Source organism: Labrus mixtus, chromosome 14, assembly GCF_963584025.1.
Source record: "Labrus mixtus chromosome 14, fLabMix1.1, whole genome shotgun sequence".
Taxonomy (NCBI): domain Eukaryota; kingdom Metazoa; phylum Chordata; class Actinopteri; order Labriformes; family Labridae; genus Labrus; species Labrus mixtus.
Window position 1 is genome coordinate 7,792,424 of NC_083625.1, and position 21,922 is coordinate 7,814,345.

Consider the following 21,922-nt stretch of genomic DNA (forward strand, 5'->3'; position numbering starts at 1 on the left):
TTCCCCTTGTTATTTTTTTGTATTATATATTTGCTTTAATGCAGTGTATAACTTCTGTACAGTTTATTTTAATTTACTTAGCTGTTAATACAACTTATTTATTTTTTTGTACTTTTTTCTACTCTTTTTTTTCTTACAATGCTATTCTATTTTATATATAATTTTAACTTTTTTGTAATTTCCAATGTACCTGTACTGTCCTGTACCTGTGCAAATGGCAATAAACATCTATTCTATTCTAAACTGCACACATTGATACTCTACTTCTCTAAAACACTTCATAATAAATGTTCTCCCAAATAGCCTATAAATTTAGTTATATGAACTCTTCAGCCTACTTCTATCTGAACTTCTATTATGGGATTTAATAGTTCATTAACAACGAGAAGTTAACACACAAATAAAAAACAAGGGTGTCTCACTTGTGATAAAAGTGGTTCGGGGGTATTGAAGAACTCAAAACAAGGCTCTATCATCGTGTTTTACCCAGTGACAAAACAAAGCAATCTGAGAAGTTCAATGTTTCACCCCGAGCATTTAAATAACTCTGGGACGCATTGCCAGCTGGACGCCTGAGGGCTACAAACACATCTGCGCATGCTCCCGCGTCTCCGGCTCGGCTGTTTAAAACCATGGCCATGACGTCACCCGCAGCTAATGTCACACACGGATTAAAGATGGCGCCCTCTCATGCACTGAGGTGCTGCAAACGGGCTCTTAACTGGATACCTGTCCTGTTTATAAACCTGGTTGTTGGCTGGTCTTATTACGCTTACGTGGTGGAGCTCTGTGTCTGTGAGTAGACTTTCTTTTTTGCAGGTGTTTCGCCATCTCGGGGGCGCATATGTGCTAGTGTTGACAGCTTCGGGGTTGCCAACTTTGACAAGGCAGAAGTGAGATTTCTATTCATCCCCAGTCTGCAAACAAACAACATTACACCATAACACTTTCATTTCTGTTTATTAAACCTCTGACAAACATGCAATCTTTCTGTAGTGTTGTTATAAAACTTTTTTCAGTCACAATGGGATAATTAGAGGTAGTCTTTGGGTTGCTTTGTCATTAATTAAAAAAAATAATTAACTTTTCTCATTATGGTTGTTCTGCATCATTTAACATTAGATATGATGACATAACCAGTGGACTGTAATGTAGGCACAGTAAATAGTCAAACTTTCTATGTTGTTTTCTGTCTAAAGTGTAGTTGGTAATGAATGGAAAAACAGTTTTTAAGATGATTTTAATTATGACCTACAGAAAGATTTCACGTTTCTTTGATTAGTTAGTTTTCGTGTTTTTTTTTTTTTTTTTTTTTTTAGTGTTTTCTTTCTTTTTGTCCCAATAGCTTTTATACAGTATGAAGCTGATAACGCTCACACAATATACATTTAAAGGGTTGCTATATTTCTTACTTGTATTTTATTTTTGTACCTTTTTACAGTCAGTGATGCTTTGAAATGTACATCTTAAGTTGTTAAGTTGTTTGAGCAGTTATGGACAAAACCTCATTGGCACCTATAAAACTCTAAAAAAAAAAAATCAGGAGGGATTGCTTGCCTGTAATTTAACCATTTGATGCATTTAATTCTATTCATTGTTTATTGGAAAGATAACCGAGGGGGTTTGAACTTTTAAATCTTTTAAACGGATCAACCTTTGTTCGAGGCTCCAGCGACCAATCAGAGCATCTTATGCTGAACAATGGAAATTCAAAGACATGTATGATGTGAATATCTGTTTTTAGATTAGAGAAGATGATTCTCTTCAGTTTATTTGATCAAATGGTAACATTTGTATTGATCGTAGATAAAGAGACTAATGTATATCAAGTCTTTTGTATACAACCGTGGACAGAATCAGGAGAGGATATGATTTGATATAATTATCTTATTTTACTGGAAAATCTTAAGAAACAGGTCTGAAAGTAGCTCTGCCTGATGTGTTTAATGTTTACATTTAGTTGTATGTGTCATGACACTCAGTGGCTCTGCACTCACACTGTGTTTTATTATAGTTTGTTGCAGCTCGGAGCTGAGGATACTATTATAATCATGCAGTTGTACTGAAGTTATGTGTGTAACTTACAGGCTGTGGTCGGGACAGGGACATCCCTGCTGCTTAAACAAAGCTCTCTGTTATGGGCTGCTCACTGCTGGCCGTGCCAGGCTGCTGCCACATGGTGCGAGAAAGGGGTGGTCCGTGCGTGGGTGGTGGGGGATGTGTACTCAATGTATTCTGAGGACATCGCTAATTATTCATTTCTAATGTATATATATATATATATATTTCTTTTGTAGATACAATCCCAAATAATGCAGAACGAAGTAAGTGTTTCTTTTCACAAATAATGCACACGTTACTTCATTTCCTGGAAAAAGATGATGTTGAAATGCCGGTTAACGCCAAATAAATTGTGTCTTTCGTCAACAGTCAGCTATTTGGTCATCTTTCACATTTTCTTCACCATGTTTATATGGTCCTACTGGAAAACTATCTGGTCCAGACCAGCCGGCCCCTCAACAGCAGTAAGTCTCTTCTCTGAACATTTCCTATTCAGATATTTAGATGATAGGTCCTGTAAAAACACGTTCATATAAAAGTTCTAATTTCACCCTTAAAAGCCCTTGCATCATGGTCCTATTTAGATTTAAAGTAAATTATTCATCACGGCCTTCTCTGACTACGTTCCCCCCCCCCCCCCCCCCCCCCCCTGCTCTTTTCAGTTTGGTCTTCCCCGAGCAGAGAAGGAACTGTATGAGCGAGAGGAGCGCGCCGAGATGCAGCAGGAGATCCTGAAGAAAGTGGCGAGGAATTTACCCGTGTACACACGCACCGCAGGAGGAGGTGAGGCTTACAACGTGGCAGCAACTGGGGTTGGCTTACACTTCTATAGAGCAGCAGTTCGTTTTTTGAAACTGTTTTACCATTTTCACACTGTCATCTGTTAAAAAAAAACAAACTGAGTCACAGGGATAACTGTCCTCGTACTGCAGTTCTCGTTTGTCTCTCACGCGATCAACACAAACAAGGAAATGCATATGAATTGCACAAATGTGTTGCTACACGGTGTCTTCCTCTTTAAAAGAAAAAGCAACACTGTTTTAATGTGTATAGAAGAAAACGCTCTTTGGCCTTATCCCAACCCTTACTTCTAGCCCTAGTAAACAAACATTACAGTTTCCTTGACTCACACATTACACATAAAACGTTAAAGTCAGTGGGGATTTAGTGCTGATCCCTTGGAGTAAAAATTAGCCAATGATTGTGAGAGTAAAAGCTGTTATTTACCCGCTATCAGGGCTCGGACTCGCCTGTCGTGTGTTTACAGATCTGCTTCTATCAGGAGGGTTAATTGGACCCGGGTACAGCTGTTTACTCCACAGGCCACAGCTGGCTTTCCTCCTCACTAGCGACCATGACCTCGACAGTACACTCAGACTTATAGAATCAGTCAGAGATATACGGTTCATGGTAACATTCTGGCTTTAAAAGAAAAATGAACCAATCAAGCGAAAAGTTTGGAAAATGTTACAAATGAAGAATACACTCTTCTTTAGATGGAGTATTTGCTGCCTTACGTAGACTGTCGTGCTGCTGACGTTTATATAGTGCTCTGTTTTGTAGAAAAGATGCAGTAGATCCACAGTCTTACTAACTGTGCTTCATTTTCTCTGAATAGCCATCAGATACTGTGACCACTGCCAGGTCGTCAAACCGGACCGCTGCCATCACTGCTCAACCTGTGAGATGTGAGTGTTTCAAGATGTACTCACTGTTTTATTGATTTATTTTTGAGTATGCACACCTCAAAGGAGCCATATCAGCTCAAGAAAAAAACGAGCTAAATGCTAATGTGTTGTTATTGATAATTAACCCAATAGAATGTGCAGTACAGGGGTTTTTCAATGGTGGTTTTAAACAGGATTGACAAAAAAAAAAAAAAAATCATGTTGTGTTTTCACAATATATCACTTTTTTTTTCTTTTTCTGAAGTAATAAAATAAACAGTATTCATTTCTTTTCAAAGATGGAGTTTTTTCTGTGTTCATGCATTGAACAGAACATAAGCCATAGGTCATATAAAGGTTTTTCTTTTTCTCCTTTTAAGGTGTGTTCTGAAGATGGACCATCACTGCCCCTGGTAAGCTTCTGTCATCTCACACAGCGTTTGTTCATTGTTTTATTTAATCATCAACAATTAACAGTTAAATGTTTTCTTTCACTTCCGCTCTCTTGTTTCTGTCGCGTTTCCCTCCAGGGTGAATAACTGTGTCGGATTCTCAAACTACAAGTATTTTGTCTTGTTCCTGGCCTACGCCTCGCTCTACTGTGGAGTTATTTGTGCGACAGTCATCCAGTATTTCCTCAAATTCTGGACTGTAAGTACAGAAACTTTCATTTTAAATGTTAATACCTCTGTGGTCATGTTTTAAATGTGGTTACTGTCTTTCCATTGTAATCACAAGATCATTTTATTTGCTCTACTTTTTAGAAATAACCATTTTGGAGTGAAATACATTTCTTATGTCTTCGCTATAACACCAATATTTATTTATAAACTTAATTCCAATGATAAAGTGCTGTCAGCATGTGATCAGCATCTGATGATTGAATCACAAGATATCCAGCTGTGTACAGCTGTCTCTTCAGCGCACTGATTTGAATAACACAACGGCTCCTGTCACTTGGTCCTGCAGTGACAGAGTACAGTGGGTCATAGCAAAAGGCTAATACAAAGGTGTCAGTTTGTGCTTAAGATTAAAAAAGACCAATAAAATGTTGAACTCTTTCATTTGACTGAAAGAAACAACATTTATAAGAATACAGAAATAACAACAAATAAGGCAACAGAAGAAAACCTGATGGAAACTGCCTGTTCAGCACCAGAGGACTCAAATGCTAACCTATAAAAATTTTGTATTTTTGTCAGTTTTTAAACAATGATGGCTTTACTTGACTTGATAATCAAGGCAAACATTTTTCTTTTCTGTCTGCAGAAAAAGCTGCCGGACACGCATGCCAAATTCCACATCTTGTTTCTGTTCTTTGTGGCGGCCATGTTCTTTATCAGCATCCTGTCACTTTTCAGTTACCATCTGTGGCTTGTGGGGAAGAACAGGACGACTATAGGTAGCTACTGATGAATATTTATCTCAATTTAGCTCCGTGTTACATCCTTTTTAAAAGTCATTTCCAGGCACGGCAAGTTGATTAATATTTCAGCATCAAGGCGATTCAAAGTGCTTCACACAGGACATCAATGGCATACACACATCACATCATTTCTCTATCTACTTTCAGAGGCTTTCAGGGCTCCTGTCTTTACAAACGGTCCGGACAAGAACGGGTTTTCTCTGGGCTTTCGAAGAAATGGAGCCGAGGTGTTTGGAGACCAAGCAAAATACTGGATATTTCCAGTTTTCTCAAGGTCAGTGTACACTGACTGGAAGTAAAAGCAGCTATCAATCAACTGGACAACAGAAGGATACATCCTAAAAGCACTGACAGTTACATGTCTACACTGTGATTGAGGCAGATTAGCTCTACATTATTCATATCTATTGTTAGAGGTGAAGCTATTTTAATGGAGTAAAGATATTAAGATGAAAAAAGAAGCCCTGACATCACAGCTTAGGAAGAATCCAACATATACTGACTATTTCTCATGTCTCCTTAGTCTAGGAGATGGAAATTCCTTTGTTACCAGATTGGTACACATTGATCCTGAACGAGCTAACAGTGTTCTGCAGCAGAATGGCAAAAGGCTAGTACTGTCTATAGCTTACCTTTTTAAAACATTAACCTGTCAACATACACTTTCTGTTAACTAATAATCTTTAATGTGACTTCAACCACAGCACGGTTGACGGGGAGACCAAACCCTCCGTGCTTGGCAACAACATGCAACACACGGCGGATGACAACAAAGACAAAATTAGTATGTTGTTTATACCTTTAGTCACATTTTTATCTTATTATAAGATTATAATAGTTTATTTTGTTTAAAATAAAACCTAATCCGGCTCCTTTCTCCTCTCTCGTGTCCTCTCTTCTTTTTCAGACGGAGGCCAGTTAGTCGCTGTGACGATGGAGAGCGATCCATAGCAGGTGTGTGTACACATATCAGTTGAATACTGTAGAGGTTTGGTGGTTAGACCTCCTCCTGTTTTTACCTGTTGTTTGAAGGCAGGGTTGGTAATTTTCTCCAGATACATTTTTTTTTTAAAGATTTTGGTTGAAATGGGGGTTAGTAAAATAGTCAAGTTTATTTTAAATACATGTATTATAATATAGTTTAGTGTTTACTTACCGCTGAATGAGACATAAGGCGACGTAGTTTCTACTAAATGAAAGCGTTGAGCTGAGGTCCGCTTCTGGAGCAACGGCGCTCGTGCATGTCAGTGAGGGGCGTGGCTTTTGACGGAGCACTGAGGGAATGATTCTTTCAAAATCATTGATCACTAATTTTCTTAGAATGACTAACCCTGCCTTCAATGGTTGTTGTTGCAGGTCACCGGGATCTCAGCAAAGAGCTCGCAAACGACGTAGCCTTAAACCAGGAGCATCAGCAGCTGGACAGGAGCCGTCCTCCACCCTCATTTTGAGTTTTCTGAGTGCAACCTAATCATCTTTGTTTTTACATTAAATGGATCGTTTTTTTTTTTTTTATCAAGTGTGCTTTAAACTAGCACCACAAAAACACATCAGAGACTGTACTGCAACCTCTTAGACTGCACCAGTCTGAAGCAGAGGTGACTTTTGTCTTTGATTTTAGCCAAAGACGTTCAAATAATGTCAAGGACTGCTTTTATTCCTGGAGCCAATGTGTAACTCCATTGTCTGTGTCTGCCTACATGGAATAACCACCTTAAACATTTCTTCTACAGAATCATCCTTTGTCAGTATTAATCAAGCACTAATAACTTTTACCATGTTTAAAGTGGAGCAGCAGAAGCCCCTAAAGCCAACTCAAAAGATAATTCATTCAAAATCACATTTCAACTCCGTCCACAGAGTGCTTTTGATCACTCTGAAGTCAAGCACATTGCAGTTATTAGTCAATTATCACATTGTCTCATGTAGTTCACAGTTTACATGATTAGAATTATTTCAAGGTCTTTCTGTTTACATTTAAAATATTTTTATTTTTTACATCTTACATTTTATACTATGGTTGAAAATGAAACTGATAAAAGCTTAAAATGTAAGGACCAAAATGCAGTTTAACTGCTTTTAGTTTCAAATATTATTCCATTTATTTAATTCTTAAATGTATAGATCTTGTATAATGAAGTGTAAAAATCAACGAGATTGCCATTATGTGTAATTTAAATCTTTTTAACTATTTGTATTGCCTCTTTGTTGATTTGTTGTAATAGCTTGTCTTATTTATTTGATTGTATTCTGTTTTTTTAAGTTAAAGATGCTCATGTTTGTCCTCTTTCATAATCATTCTTTGCCACTGTATGTATTTATTTTTAAATTAAACTATGTGGAGTGTTAATACCAAGGATTTGTGTTCTGTCTATTTCTTTTTTCCAGGTCATTCCTCAAATGTGTTTACAAGCTGGACTAAAAACGTGCAGGGTACGTGCAATAAAACTGTCAATAGATAACTCTGAAAGGTGTTCTGTGTTCTCGAGCCTTAACCTGAGATGGACAGTGTGTACCACTGATAAAACCGCTTTCTCTAAAAGTCCTCTCTCTGAAATACTAATGACACAAAAGAAAAACCAGAAGCGTATCACAGCTTCATTTCTGTACATTAAAGGGTAATTCAATTTTATTAATATTACTTATTAGCATCAGTTGTGTGGATATATGCGTCCCTCACAGTAATTAATGTGTACAGCAGTCTAAGGACCTAAATAAGATAATAAGAAAGGGGGAAAAGTAAGGTCATTTAAAGGTCTATAACACAAAGGTAATCATAAATAAAAATGGAAACTATATAGATAAAATATGACAGGAGTAAGGTGGGAAGTGCAGTTTGCAAGTCTGAAAGTATGAATTATGAGAGAACTATAATGCAGTATATCATTTGTTAAAACATTAACACAATATGGTATCATATAATGCAGTACAGGTATAGTATGATCATCTCATCATTTGTCAGTAATATTTAGGAAGAGATGCACATTATCAACGTCAGCATTTTAAGTGGTGTATATAATGATGTGAAAAAATGATCAATGCTGCTTGTTACCATGCCGATGTCAGTGATTAACTTAAAGCTAAGAAATGTTTTCAGCGCCTAAACACAATCTCAGAGTAATGAGGTGTATACTTAAATATGAAGTGGTCAAAATGATACATAACTATTCAAAATGGAAAGTTTATTTCTCCCATCATGACATTAAACATTTAAGCAGTTTTAGGAAATGGTTTAAATACTGTGCATGTGCTGGTAATTTACAACTCCAACAGCGCGTGTATCTCACGGAAGTCGTTGGGATAGTTGTGACACAAGACTCACAAGCTCACCTCATTTTTACAAGATCATTAAAGCTGACACACTCAGACGTTTGACTGAACATGGTTAGCGGGGGAACAGAACTTGAAGGAAAAGGTGAATGACCTGAGTGTCAATCACCTGTTCATACCAATGCAACAGATAAAGCCTCAACACTTAACTTTAGAAACCCTGTGAACCCTTTTTTGTGTTTTTTTTTCATGATAATCCAGGATTTTCTAATACCCAAAAGAAAATATTGTATATATAGGCCTATATGTAGTATTTTTTTACAATTCTATTTACAAGGTTGTATACTTTATTATGTTTATTCACAGTGTTTATTTACTTTGGCTTTTATTTTCCTTTATATATATTTTTACATGTATCCTAATGGACCAATAAGACCAGGATATACTCCATGTGTGTAAGCCTACTTGACAATAAACCTGAGTCTGTGTTGATTACTTATAGTGTTAAAGGCGCCGCACAGCAAGCATATTTGTTTTTATTTCACCTAAGAAGTGTCCAGACAATCTGAATGCTGCATCCCTATGACTGGTCAAATTTAATTAAATTCACATTATAGCCCTAATAGAGGAAAACGTAGACAAGAAAGAAAACCACATGGTGGTAATACTCTCCGTCAGGTTAAGTCCAGCAGTTCAACTTACTAACCGTGTTTTAATATGATGTTACAAATTTAGATCAGTTTGAATTTTCTTGGTATAAACTGTCCAGTCATGATTTAAGTCATGAAGTTAAAAATGCCAACACTTATTTTGACACTCTCAGAGCAGAGAAAACCATCACACCTCCCCTGAGAGGAAGGAGGCATGTAGTGTGCCATATGACCGTTCTTCAAAGAAATCTGTAGTATTTTGTTAAGTAAGACAAATTAATTTTGTTGATTTTTTTTTACATGTATGTAATAAAAAACTAAAGACTAACCATGTTCATTGTTTATGTTTTGCTTCATAAAAACAGCCATTCTGATAACATTACGATTAATTTAACATCATGACAACACATTACGCATGACTTGACCTTGAAGAGGTTTTCTTTATCTTTAATGCCTTTTATCGTTACTGAGAAGGAAACTACACACCCTGCCAAAGTTCACCTGTCAAGACATTCTTCACAGGTCTCACATTTTAACTTAAACCCTGACCGTTGTGTTATTTTAATTACTGCGACTCTGTGAATGAATGAACAACAGTAAACTATGGAACAGTTCACATAAACTTCTGAGCGCTGAACCTCCTCCAACTTTCACTCCTCCAACTTTCACTCCTTAAAAGTCACCAAAAGGGTGAGTACACCGGCTCGTCAATCTACAACTGGAGTCCACGGCTGACACTGCCAAGTAAAGGGACAACAACAGTCTTAAAGTAGACCTTGGTAAATGTAACAAGAGAAGGTTCAAGTCTTTTTAAACCTTAGTTTATAGTAACATACATCAAGAGGAATCTCTGGACACCATGGAGGAAGCCCTAAACACCACTATTGATCCGGCTTGTTTACAGGAGCCACCGCTGGCCATCGACGTGATAAAGGGTAAGTGACTCTCATTACCACATCCTGCTTGCTGATAATGATTCCTCCTTAACCTGGAAAAACTCGAGACATTAAATATTAACCCATAGTTGTGTGAATCTCTGCTGTGAGTTTTGAGTTTACAGTATTTTTAAAAAATTTAAAGAACCTTGTACGAGCCTTAAGGACAGATAATTAAAAAGCATCCTAAAACTGATCTGATGGGTTTTGGGGAATATCAAACTATATTATCAACAAAAAATATATCCTTTAGGTATTGATTTGAAATATTTATGTTATTTATATTGTGTTATTATTGTATATACTTAAGCAACAATGGTCCAAACATAGACCCCTGTGGCATCCCCTTTTTTGATAGGAGTATTTTGAAGAGCCATAGACAAAACTTAACAAAGGAAAACTTGCATTGTGATATCCACAGTATTGGTAGAATCAACATTTAGGACACAGTATTTATAAATCTTTTTTTATATATATATATATCTGTTAACCAAAGTAAAATCTATTATGTGCTGCATAACATATAGAGTGTATTCTACTTAACTGGTGTACATAACTATGAAATAATCCTACCCCTTTCTGCTTTGAATGATTTCTTCAGGAATGGACGGGTTTGAATTTTTCCTGTACTGCATGCTCACCTTCATGTCCTGCGTCTCTTTGGTGCTGTACTTGGAGCAGTGCGTCTTTATCTATAATCACATGCCTTACCCCAAAAAGACCACCATCATTTGGGTGACTGGTGCAGCACCAGTAAGTATTCAGTCATATTTTGATGAAATAAAATGTTCCTTATTTCTTAAGCAAATACAAATTAAATCGTTGTGAATCAATTTGAATTGCAAAGTAAGTTATAAAAAAACATTTGCTTGAGGCCCACTGTGAAACGGGAACATGACATACTATAAACATGAATCTGGTGAATCTGTAATGTTGAGTGTTTTTTCTTACACCTTTTGTGTTTCTATCTTACAGGTCATTGCCACCATGTCTTGTTTTGGGATGTGGATCCCAAGGGCAGTCATGATCACAGACATGACATCTAACTGGTAAATACTCTTTCATCTACTTCTAAATATGAAACAGGCTTTACTTTCTTTCATATTTCCAAAAAATAAACAAGGGTTTCTTTCCATATTATATGGTGATGGATAATCAGCAAAAATTATTTGACTGTGTATATTTCCTGCAAATGTTTTTTGCCAGTCGTTGTACTGTCACTTGCCTCACTTGATGTGATGTTACATGCAAACTAAATCTCTGATGGGTTTTGGGGAATATCAAACTATATTATCAACAAAAAATATATCCTTTAGGTATTGATTTGAAATATTTATGTTATTTATATTTTGTTATTATTGTATATACTTAAGCAGCAATGGTCCAAACATAGACCCCTGTGGCATCCCCTTTTTTGATAGGAGTATTTTGAAGAGCCATAGACAAAACTTAAACTGGTTTCTCCATATATTATCTCTTATCTTTCTGTTCTAACTTTAACCAACACAAACTAACACTATCTCTTATCTAAAAGCTGTGACCAGTAGCTGTGTTCTACTTAACGTTGAACTCACCACCTCTGTTATCTCTGCTTCAAGGTTATAATCAGAATCAGAATCAGAAAGAATAAGAATTAATGTGTACCTTTATTATATATCTCTTGCCATATACTGTAGCTTCATAAATTGTACTTTCCACATTTGACTCTAAAACAGCTAGGCTGCCAAGCACACACAAGCTATACAAATTTTAAACTTGTGGCTTTGACTGATCATCATCTCGACGATCAGTGCATGGGTTAACCACTCGATGAGTCACATAAAGGAGGGACAAAAGTGTCTTCATATGGTTTTTATAGGATTTTGCCACATGCAGTACATATAGTACATACAGTGCAGGGTTTTTAACAGCTAGGTCAAAATCCATTAACAAGGGCAGCTAGCTTTGATTAACTGTCACGTGTAAAGAGAAGGTGTTTCTATATGTCAGACAGAATTGGATTTATAAAAATGTAATTTGTCTCTCTCAGAAACAATATAACCTTCTTATCATTATAGTATTAACAAAAATGAATTCTCTTTTCTCTATAGTTATTTTGCAGTGGTGGTCTATAAGGTGTTGGTTCTGATGATCGAGGAGTTGGGGGGAACCAATATGTTCCTGGAGAGGTTTTCGGGTAAAACTGTAAGGGTCAACACTGGACCCTGCTGCTGCTGCTGCGCCTGTTTACCCCGCGTGCCCATGACACGGTACATATGACTTATCCATAGAGGTGCATTCTGGGACTGTTTTGATTCTAGTAACTTGCTTACAGAAAAGTATTTTTATGGGAAATTAGTCCTGCTCTGACATAGTTGTAATACCAATACTCTCCTTTAATGACTGCATGTTTTCATTTATAATGTGAACCTTTCTTTGTACTTGGGTTACTCAGGCGATTGTTATTCTGGCTGAAGGTGGGTGCCCTTCAGTATGCCATTCTTAAGACGGTGCTCTCTGTCGTCTCTGTGGTTTTGTGGACCAACGGCAACTTTGATCTCTCTGATGTAAGTATTTGAAATGCTTTCACTATGATGCAATCATAAATCAACAGGACTTCAAATTGAAATTGTTCTTTGCTTGATTTTCAGCTAGAGATCACTGGTACAGCTATTTGGATTAACCCATTCATTGGTGTACTCACCATCATCTCCTTGTGGCCTGTTGCCATTGTCTTCATGAACTCAAACAGCTTTCTACTCAGCCTCAACATTGTACCCAAGTACGCCATGTACCAAGTGAGTCAGCATAAACATTACAATATGTGTACTACAGTGCATGCACATTTCTGCATTTCTTCGCCTGGCTTGGTGAAAACTGACACTTTATCACAATTGTATAATTATCAACATGTTGTTGGTTTTATCCTTTAAGAGTATCTTAAATTCCCAAAAAATCCTTTGGATTTCCATTTGGACCTGGATTTTCAATAGCAGTCCTATCAGCTATAGTTGCATTTGTTTGGTGTCCTAATATCCTTTCTTTGAACTGAAAACTATGATGGACCCAGACTCTTTTGACTGGGATGGCCCAGGTGTGACACTGACTTATTCAGGGCGACAGGTTGTTTGTAGGATTCATCTACCCTCTATGATTTTAACACAAGTCCCGCCTTTGACAATGCAAATAGCCAATCATAATCAAGGATTTTATGTTTGGTCCCCGTAGTGCCGAATTATGTTTCAAGGACCTGTTGATAGTTACAATAAATATTTAACTGCGATTACACCATCTATACAGTACAGTACATAACAAAGTTTTGGTTTTCTCCTCAGTTAGTACTTGTGTTGAGTCAGCTGCAGACATCAATCATTAACATCCTGGCCTTGGATGGAACCATCGCTTGTGCTCCTCCTTTCTCTTCAATAGCTCGTGGATCATGTAAGAAACATTTCAGCAAGTATCTGCATCTGCTTTTGTAATGTAAGGTATAATCTGAAACTCTGATTTACTCTCTCTCTCCCTGTCTGTCACTGTCCCGGCAGTGCTGAGTCAGCAGTTGGTGATCATGGAGATGTTCATCATCACCCTTGTCTGTCGATTTTTGTACCGTCGCACATATGACAGACTTCCTCCTGAAGCACATGACAACCACCTCAACGGTCAAGTGTCCCTGCAGGCTGCTCTGGTGGAGCATGACGTCTAAAACAAGAGACAGTGGAAGAGCTGAAGTTGACACTGCTCCTTAAAGATGTATCATATCATCATGCCTGAAAGATCACCAAATATTAATGTCATAGCCATTTTTTTTTACATTTTTTTTTTTACATTTTCTCATTTAAACAAATGTTAGAGAAGAAAACATGCAAAACAAATAACTGAACACCAAAGTGATAACCCCCTTCAAAAAAAGTCCCACTGAGTATTGTTGGGTGTTCAGGTTATCAAGAGCAACTCTTATTGAGGAAAAGATGTGTTTTTTTTTTTTTTTACTTTACTTTTTTTTTACTACTTTACAAATTCGATTTTGTTTGCTTGCATTGTATGGAAGTGAAGGTAGAAAAAGTAAGGTCTGATACATTAAAACTTTTACAAACGAACCAAAGATTTCAGATTTTGGAGTTGAGATGTTGGTGACCTTTGGAATAAATAGTGAACTTCTATTTTTTTCTTCTATTTTAAACTCCTCATAGAGCATATAAAATAATAACATCTATTTATTTGTGTTTATGTGTGTGCCTGTGCATGTTTTGTGTGTGAGAGAATTAAAGTTGTAGTGAGACCTATTACATCTGATGTCGTTTTTTATTTGTAAGATAGTGGGTGGTAACTTCTGAGCCAGTATTCAGTTGTTTATGTAATAATGTATTCATTACAGAGCCCAGATTACACTTACTTTAGGTGCTGATACAAGCACTTAATGTACATTTAATAAAAATGATCTACTCCTTTAATGTGAATGTGTAAGGAGGAATTTAAAGCACTGCACATTTTGAATTCTGTTTCAATCTCATGTTATCCTTTGCTCTGTGAAAATACTAGGAGAAACATTGGAGTGATATATTTAGACATATTATATTGTGTCCTCAACAACTGTGAGCCAGTGTGTCTTAAAACGGCCCAGGAAAACATCCAGATTTGTTCAAAGATTACTGACCCACTTACTCAGACTTATTTGGGACAGGGAACACATGCAGATGAGACAGCAGCTTTATTTTAAGACTTGTTTTACATTTTACAGCCGTCTACAGTCACATGTTGTTTCTTCAGCTACCACTAGAGGCCATACTTGTTCCATCCCCACAAACCATACATAAACGTTGTTATTATTTCAACGATTCTTCAATACAGAACTTAGATGCAAACCTATGCTCACATTACTGTTTTATAAAAGGGATATAAAAATGTTGACTTATTTATGATCCATAGGTTTTACAGGGGCCATTGTGTAATATTGGCAACTGGTATAATGCTCTCTTTTTTTTATAAACCTGACTAAAATTTTTAATTTTACAAGAAAATGCAACAAAACCAAGAGTTTTGGTTACTACTATAAGGTATGCATAGAGTTATTCATATTTCTTCTATTAAACCTCTTTACAAAAATCGGAATAGGGCTTTTTATGACTGGTTCTGCCAAGTGATCAAACATATTCATGAACTGATACCACCAAGAGATGTTTGTGAATACCTACTTTTAGATACTCATGACCACCTAACTTAATTCAGACTTCTCATGTGATCATTATGTTAACAACTATCAAAAAAGATTCCTCATGTTGTTGTTTTCTTCTATAGCATACACTGTATAAAAGAATGGACAACATGACATCTCCCCTAAAGTGAAGCCAATTTTCTTTAAAAAGTGTAAAATAAGTAATGGCTTGAATACGGTGTCATAAGAGGGTCATGTCAAGGGATTTATTTTTCAAAAAAACATGTCAGCTTTAACTAAATGCTTCACTTCCTAAAAAATACAATCACAAAAAGGTAAGACATAATACAGACAAAACCAGGCAATAAAAGTGATCATGTCAATTTCCCCTCCCTTTAAAATTGGATCCATTCACGCATGTATAATTGTGCAATCATTCTCAATGGCTTCATTGTCTTCAGGACTCCGGGACGATGTTCAAAAGGTCAAGGCCTTGGTCGCTTTAATTTGATTTTATGGTGGCACTATAAGCATTCACACTTCACAGCATTCATCGCATTTTCTTGTCTTTTTATGCTCTCTAAAAGTTGTAGAAATACGCCTCTAAAGCAATTTTCTCCAAAGTGGATAAGTACTGAGAGAAAATAGTTAACATAGCTGTTAAGTCAATTTGAAAATTGGCTCATAAACTTGTGCGTGATTCATGAAATTGTTGCAGTTAACCAACACAACTTCTATTCAAATTGTAACTTGATTAAATGTTATACATTTTTAATAGACTGCTAAGAATCCTAGCAAGTTGCTGCGACACATTTAAAATGAAAATATATTTATTTAGACCCAAAAGAAGAGTTACTTCTATCAAAAGATTATTAAGCTGCATATAAAGGTACAAAGCATTGATGTGGATGAGATGGTTATATAAGACACGTTCATTCAGAACTCACAATCTCGCTCTATTAATGGAGTATTTGTCGCTGCTGTTTATGTAAACAGAGTCATCAGACAGAGAGGAGGAGAAAGCTGCGTTCAGGGTTAGTTGATGAACGCCCCTGGCTCTGCACTGCTGACGAAAGCTGCTTAGATCCTCTGTTGCTATGGCAACCGTGGAGAGCAGCCAGACAAAAATGAGGCAAAGGGGAGGGGCTTTGAAGGGAGAAATAGAGGAGAAAGAGCTGGATGGGAGAGATAGAAAGAGGGAGGGATACGTGCAGACGATTAAGAAACACGTTGAGAGAATCAGAGGTAGAGCGAGGCTTCAGACGGAGATACAGATTCGGACTGGATATCAATGCTCACACCACTGGTTTGGGATTAATAACTGCAAGACATAGGAGGATACAGAGAACGGTTGAAAGAGAAAGAAGATGGATGTACAAACAGAAAACACGGAACCCCCGCCTTGTGAGACCCAGTCGAGTGGAAAAATCAGAAAAGGATTCAAGCTGTTTGGCAAACGCAAGCCAGGTAACATCTTTTCTATCCGTAACAAAGGGGATGGAAACAACAAGTCGCCTCTTAAAATGGGCAAAAGCCTGGAAGGATTATCAGAATCTGCACCAGATTCAGAGCCGGATTCAGACAAGGAAAAGGGACATGAGGTGATTCAAGGAGAGAGAGAGCAGGCGGAGGAGGAGCCGCTCAGTGAAGATGGCGTTCTGGCTGCCGCCCCAGCTCGCACCTCAATTTCTTCAGCAAGCTCTGCCAAGTCCCTCAGCTTCCTGTCCTTACTGAGGGGTGGCCGAAGAGGAGTTGGGGACCGCCGAGCTCACACTGTGTCCCAGCCGGTGGGTCGGCAGCGTCGAGGGTTAAAGGGTCTCTTTGGCAATGTTAAATTCCGATCAAATGCTAAAGAGGAAAAGGAGGAAGCCCCTCCGAGCCCACTGCTTATGTCGTCCCGCGCAAACAGTGTGGAAATCATCAAAGAGGACTTGACCCTCACCCCCAAATCCCAACAACGCTCTCTCGGCAGCCCAGACACTGAGAGCTATGAACCCATCAAGAGTTTAACAACACAGGACAGTTCAGCCACAAGCCCGTCAGACACCGTTACTCCCCAGGTGACAACAGGCAATGTGAGTAGTACTAATGAGCATGTGCCGCCTTTTCCCAAATCTGAACCCCCCTTGGTACCCGGTGATAGCAGTCTGAGCTCCTTGCTGGCAGACATCTCCTCTCTCCTGACCTTTGACTCCATCTCGGGGGGTGATATCATGGCTGATGTGGAGGCAGAGTGGGGAAAAGCCAGCATTGCCATCAGTGATGTGGTGACTGAAGTCACGCCATCATCCACATCTCTCTTCTCCAAACCATCCATCACATCTCCGCTGACTTCTACCTTTGTAAGCACCGCCGAATGGGCAAAACCCTCTCCTGTAGCTTCAACCCAACCCTTTACTCCTCTGTCAAAGACATCGACAACTTCTTCTCCCGTTGCCAAGCCCAGCACCATCATCACAACGTTGACCAAATCTTCCACTTTGACGACCCACTCAGTCAAAGTCTCTGGACTTTCTACTAGCATTACCCCTGTAACGCTAACAAGCTTCTCAGCGCCAAAAATGTCTTCCCCTTCAATGATAACTAAATCCACCCTGGGCCCCACTTCTACTGCAGCCGCAGCTCCTTCAAACACCCCGGCTACTGTAGTCAAGGCTCCCTCAGCCAGTCCGAGTCTTACCTCTACGAGTAGCAAAGTGGCTTCAGAGCGCGTAGTGCCACCTGAAGTTACTGCTCCAGTAAGTAAACCCAGCCCTGTAGCAACTCCTGCCCCATTTAAACCTCCAGTAACCCATAGCCCTCCAACCCCTGTTTCTTTTACCCAACATCCACCACCTCCCAAATTTGATTCAGCTGGGGGTTTGAACCTGCAAACCTCATCTCCCTACAAACCTTTCCTTAGTTCAGTTACAGCAGAATCGAAAGCCCCAGCGACAGAATCTCTGGCCTGTACTGTTACAACAAAACCCCCCTCTCCTGCACCTGGTATTACCTCCAAGATGACAACAGCTCCCACATCAACTGCAACCTCAAGCTCAGCATCTGCTGCCCTTTCAACGCCCCAACTCAGATCTAGCCCATTGGACCTAAACAGGACTCAGTCCCTTGCTACTGTCCCAGATGTTTCCTCTACCTTTAATTCCATCGCTAAATCCCAACACTGCCCTGCATCCATCCCAACCCCTTCTTTAACCTCTTTTGACAAAATCCCTCCTGCCTATAAACCTCCTCCTGCACCAGTCTCTGTAGATAAGACAATGCCAGCTCCAACACAGACTTCTGCCCCTATCACTCATGCTGATGTTTCCATACCATCCCCAACACCTCCTGCATCTGGCCCTGAATCTAAAGGTCCTTCTGCCCCTAGCCTAAACACAAGATCTAGAGATCCACCTGCTCCTGCTCCAATGCAAATTCCACAATCTAAGGACCCTCCTTCAGCTGCTCAGATACCTGTGTCTGTATCAAAAGATCTTTCTGCACCTTTTCCCGCTCAAGTTTTGCAATCCAAAGCCCCTCCTGCCCAGGTTCAAATCCCAGTATCGCTATCGAAAGATGCTCCTGTTCCTGCTCAGATCCCAGTTCCTGTAATCAGAGACCATCCTGCTACCGCTTTTATCCCCGTTTCTATATCTAAAGACACCCCTGCCCCTGCTAAGATCCCAGTTTCTGTACATACTGGTCCTCCTCCCCCGGCACACATCCCAATTTCTGTATCCAAAGATGCTCCTGCTTCTGCTCAGATTCAAGTTTCACAATCTAAAGCCCCTTCTACCCCCACCCCTGTCCCATGCCCTGTCTCTTTTTCTCTTTCTTTTCCTACTTCATCCCGGCAGAGTGAGATGAGAGGAAGTGAACAGGCATCAATGGAAGGGAAGCTGTCTAGTCCAAGTAGCAAAGATGCCCAGAGTTCTCAGACTCTGCCAGACAAAACAGAACAACAGCATAATGAATCGAGCTTACGGGAAACCCCGAGAGAGAAGAGGACACCGCAAGTGAAGGCATCGGGACTTAGCAAAATACCTGTAGTAGGAGGGGGCAGAGCAGGCAAGATACCTGTGCGGGACAGTCAACACGGGGATGATGAGACTAACAGAGACCCACCGACTCCTGTGCTGGAAGAAGAGAGGCCAAATTTCAACTCCCATGATGTGGGAAGCAGAGATAAAATCAGAGAGTCTGAGGTGCCCACCTCAAAACACAGCCAGGAGGAGAGTCAGCAGCAGAAAGTCCTCACCAGTTTACCGCGTGACTCAAAGATCCCTGTGAAGCACAGCACCTCACAAATCCCTCAAGCTAAAGAAACACCACGCACCAAGATACCGGTGTCCAAGGTCCCTGTCCGCAGGGCTGGTAATAAACCTGCAGCTTCAGGCGGCAGCGCCCAGACAAGAAAATAAAAACAACGGACTGGACCATCATTGGCTTTGACTGCATCTTTTTGCCCACACATCTACACAGCCACACTTTTTAAACTAATTTGTACTTCTTGGCTTGTCTTTCTGTCATCTCTTGGCTTCACTACACCTCAAGCAGCAGTAACGGGACAAGCAGCCGGACAGCACTCAAGCACAAAACATCACCACGGGGAGCTGAAGCTGAGCAAATTGGACATGCACTCAGGAAAGGTTTTTTCGGGTCACACCTGAAAACACAGCAGCAGCTTTGGTAACAAAAGGACGCGCAAGAAAAAAATGGTCTTCTGGGAACACACACACACACACACACTCACAAAACTTGGAAGAGTGCCTTTTGAAGGGTGCTTTTCCTACAGACTCTCAAAATGTGTCCAATCTTTTCTACAATACTTTTAACTTTTGTTACTCCCAACTTTTTGTAGGACTCGCCAAATCTTTTTGTCTTTCTTTCCAGGAAGTCTCTTTGATAACAACAAGTCCCTTTACGTTTTTATTTAAGTGAGAAGACGAACCGCAGGAGCTCTCTAAATTAAATGCAAAACAACCAAATTTACATTCCACATCTATCTCTGGATATATGTAGCAGAAAAAAAAAACGTGCCATTAACTTTTGCACAAGATGTTGAACTGTACAGCGCCTGTTTGTCTGCCTGCTCATATGTAACATGATCAGATCTCACTGTGAACTAATGGACAGACTGCTTTTAAATGGGGGAATGGAAATAACGCCTTCCTGTGAAATGGACAGCGGCCATTATGAATGGCAATGTGAACGATTGAGACGAGATCTCCAGCTCGAACACTGGCACATCCTTATCCTACTTATACTCGGATGAGAACAATATCTCTGTGAATAATCTCATCTATGTTGTTCTGTTTCCTATTTAATCAATAAAAAACAAAATGCGTGCTTAGCAAGACAAGACCTGTTTAAGTTGTGAATTACATCTTTTTTTCTATGCTGTGGCAGACGGATAAGAAAAGTGAGCAGATATGAACAGGATTAACGGGCCCTGCTTTAAGTAGGACTACATCATCTCTTTGAGTTAATCTCATGTGGAAAGAATTTACATAACTCTGTAACAGGGAGAAAAACTTTGGAGGAGAGTGAACAGAAACATTTTCACTGACATGGCTCACCATCTTACTACAATCTGTGCTTATACTACAGTGTCCTCATGGGAGCACGATTCCAACATCACCCACACTCCAAGCTCAGTGACCTGGATAGTGAGCACATGAATGTCAGCAGAGCCCGGCCAATCAGCTACAAGGGGAAATGCTTAACATGCATGCCTTATTATCAGGAAAAGAATTGGGAATGTGTGTCATTGCTATTCTTAGTGCGAAAAGCACCCAGTGGATCGGCTGAATAATCACGGATCATTTGATTTGGACATATAGAAGCAGTTTGACATACTTGAAAGAGAATAAAATGAAAAAAAAAAAAAACAGGTATTGGGATATAAAAAAAAAAGTATAACAAGCTTTGTTGCACAAAGGCAGAACATTAAGGGGGGGAAGATAAAAGGTATCCAAAAATAACTAGAGAGAGTAAAACCACAGGTTAAGGATGGGGAGCTGATCTGAGTCACGGGGTGATGTTAAAAAGGAGTCTGGTGTTAGAAATAAAGAGTAAAGGACATAAGGTTGTATAAAAAAAAAAAAGCCCCTGCAAAGGTGATACAAAAAGACCTTTGTTAACTCTAAAGAGCCAGAGGCAGCAAGCTGAGAAAAGAGGAGCGGATTTCGCCCAGGAAAAACACGAGGATTCCACCACATCAGTGGCTGATAAAAAAAACTTCACGTCTCCCTGAGAAAAGGACAGCTTCCCCCTAAGGCTCCGAAACAACACGCTGGCTTCATGATAACACCTGCCATTTGGGATTTAAAGGTTCAAACATTTACTTAAACCTCTCTCACATCAGACGGTTCATGCACCAGTGTGATAAACTTATTGCTCTCTCTTGTGGGAAACTGTCAGACTGACTTCGGTTCCTGTAGGTTAAACAAGGAAACACACATGTGGAGTGAATGCTGTCTTTTGTCACATCCTTTCACGTGATTTTCCCAGAAATGTGGCTTAATGCTAATACGTGAAAGTGACAGTCTCTGTTTATTGGTTGTTTATGTGTCTTTAAGCCCGGCCCCTTGCCCCAAATGTGTTTCACAAATTACAGCACCCATAATGCACTGAGGCCACCCTGGCTTTTCCATGGTCTGTATGTGTTTGTGTCTGTTCCTGCCTCTGGAGGGTCGACGTGCCTCTTTTGCACCTAATTTAGCATGCTTCATTCTGTGTTTCCATGCCAACCCCACTAGGTCAACCAATGAAAGGCTGAGAGAGTTGAGAGGGGGAGG

At 39.3% G+C, this 21,922-nt stretch overlaps 3 protein-coding genes across 3 annotated transcripts; all 3 read left to right on the forward strand.

Annotated features, from left to right (window-relative positions):
- The first annotated feature begins 643 nt into the window (after positions 1 to 643).
- Positions 644 to 7,511, forward strand: zdhhc20a (zinc finger DHHC-type palmitoyltransferase 20a). Its single transcript, XM_061054804.1, has 13 exons — positions 644 to 795; positions 2,298 to 2,324; positions 2,431 to 2,525; positions 2,724 to 2,844; positions 3,680 to 3,749; positions 4,109 to 4,141; positions 4,259 to 4,379; positions 4,998 to 5,130; positions 5,302 to 5,428; positions 5,678 to 5,764; positions 5,859 to 5,938; positions 6,062 to 6,108; positions 6,511 to 7,511. The coding sequence occupies exons 1-12, from the start codon at positions 678 to 680 to the stop codon at positions 6,103 to 6,105; spliced, it is 1,056 nt and encodes a 351-aa protein (XP_060910787.1). The 5' UTR covers positions 644 to 677; the 3' UTR covers positions 6,106 to 6,108; positions 6,511 to 7,511.
- Positions 7,512 to 9,616: 2,105 nt separating this feature from the next.
- Positions 9,617 to 13,988, forward strand: LOC132987851 (organic solute transporter subunit alpha-like). The gene is made up of 8 exons (XM_061054808.1): positions 9,617 to 10,009; positions 10,611 to 10,762; positions 10,985 to 11,058; positions 12,100 to 12,258; positions 12,444 to 12,555; positions 12,640 to 12,786; positions 13,324 to 13,429; positions 13,534 to 13,988. The coding sequence occupies exons 1-8, from the start codon at positions 9,934 to 9,936 to the stop codon at positions 13,692 to 13,694; spliced, it is 987 nt and encodes a 328-aa protein (XP_060910791.1). The 5' UTR covers positions 9,617 to 9,933; the 3' UTR covers positions 13,695 to 13,988.
- A 2,333-nt stretch (positions 13,989 to 16,321) lies between these two features.
- On the forward strand, positions 16,322 to 20,486 carry si:ch211-244c8.4 (APC membrane recruitment protein 2). Its single transcript, XM_061054807.1, has one exon. It carries the CDS (start codon positions 16,511 to 16,513, stop codon positions 19,541 to 19,543), a length of 3,033 nt encoding a protein of 1,010 aa, XP_060910790.1. The 5' UTR covers positions 16,322 to 16,510; the 3' UTR covers positions 19,544 to 20,486.
- The last annotated feature ends 1,436 nt before the right edge of the window (positions 20,487 to 21,922 follow it).

Bases quoted from the DNA above. Each gene is read 5' to 3' on its own strand.
- zdhhc20a (XM_061054804.1), top strand. From the start codon at position 678: ATGGCGCCCTCTCATGCACTGAGGTGCTGCAAACGGGCTCTTAACTGG. The intron at 3,750-4,108 runs GTGAGTGTTTCA...TCTCCTTTTAAG, and splicing joins CACTGCTCAACCTGTGAGAT to GTGTGTTCTGAAGATGGACC. The intron at 4,142-4,258 runs GTAAGCTTCTGT...GTTTCCCTCCAG, and splicing joins ATGGACCATCACTGCCCCTG to GGTGAATAACTGTGTCGGAT.
- LOC132987851 (XM_061054808.1), top strand. From the start codon at position 9,934: ATGGAGGAAGCCCTAAACACCACTATTGATCCGGCTTGTTTACAGGAG. The intron at 10,763-10,984 runs GTAAGTATTCAG...TCTATCTTACAG, and splicing joins GGGTGACTGGTGCAGCACCA to GTCATTGCCACCATGTCTTG. The intron at 13,430-13,533 runs GTAAGAAACATT...CTGTCCCGGCAG, and splicing joins TTCAATAGCTCGTGGATCAT to TGCTGAGTCAGCAGTTGGTG.
- si:ch211-244c8.4 (XM_061054807.1), top strand. From the start codon at position 16,511: ATGGATGTACAAACAGAAAACACGGAACCCCCGCCTTGTGAGACCCAG.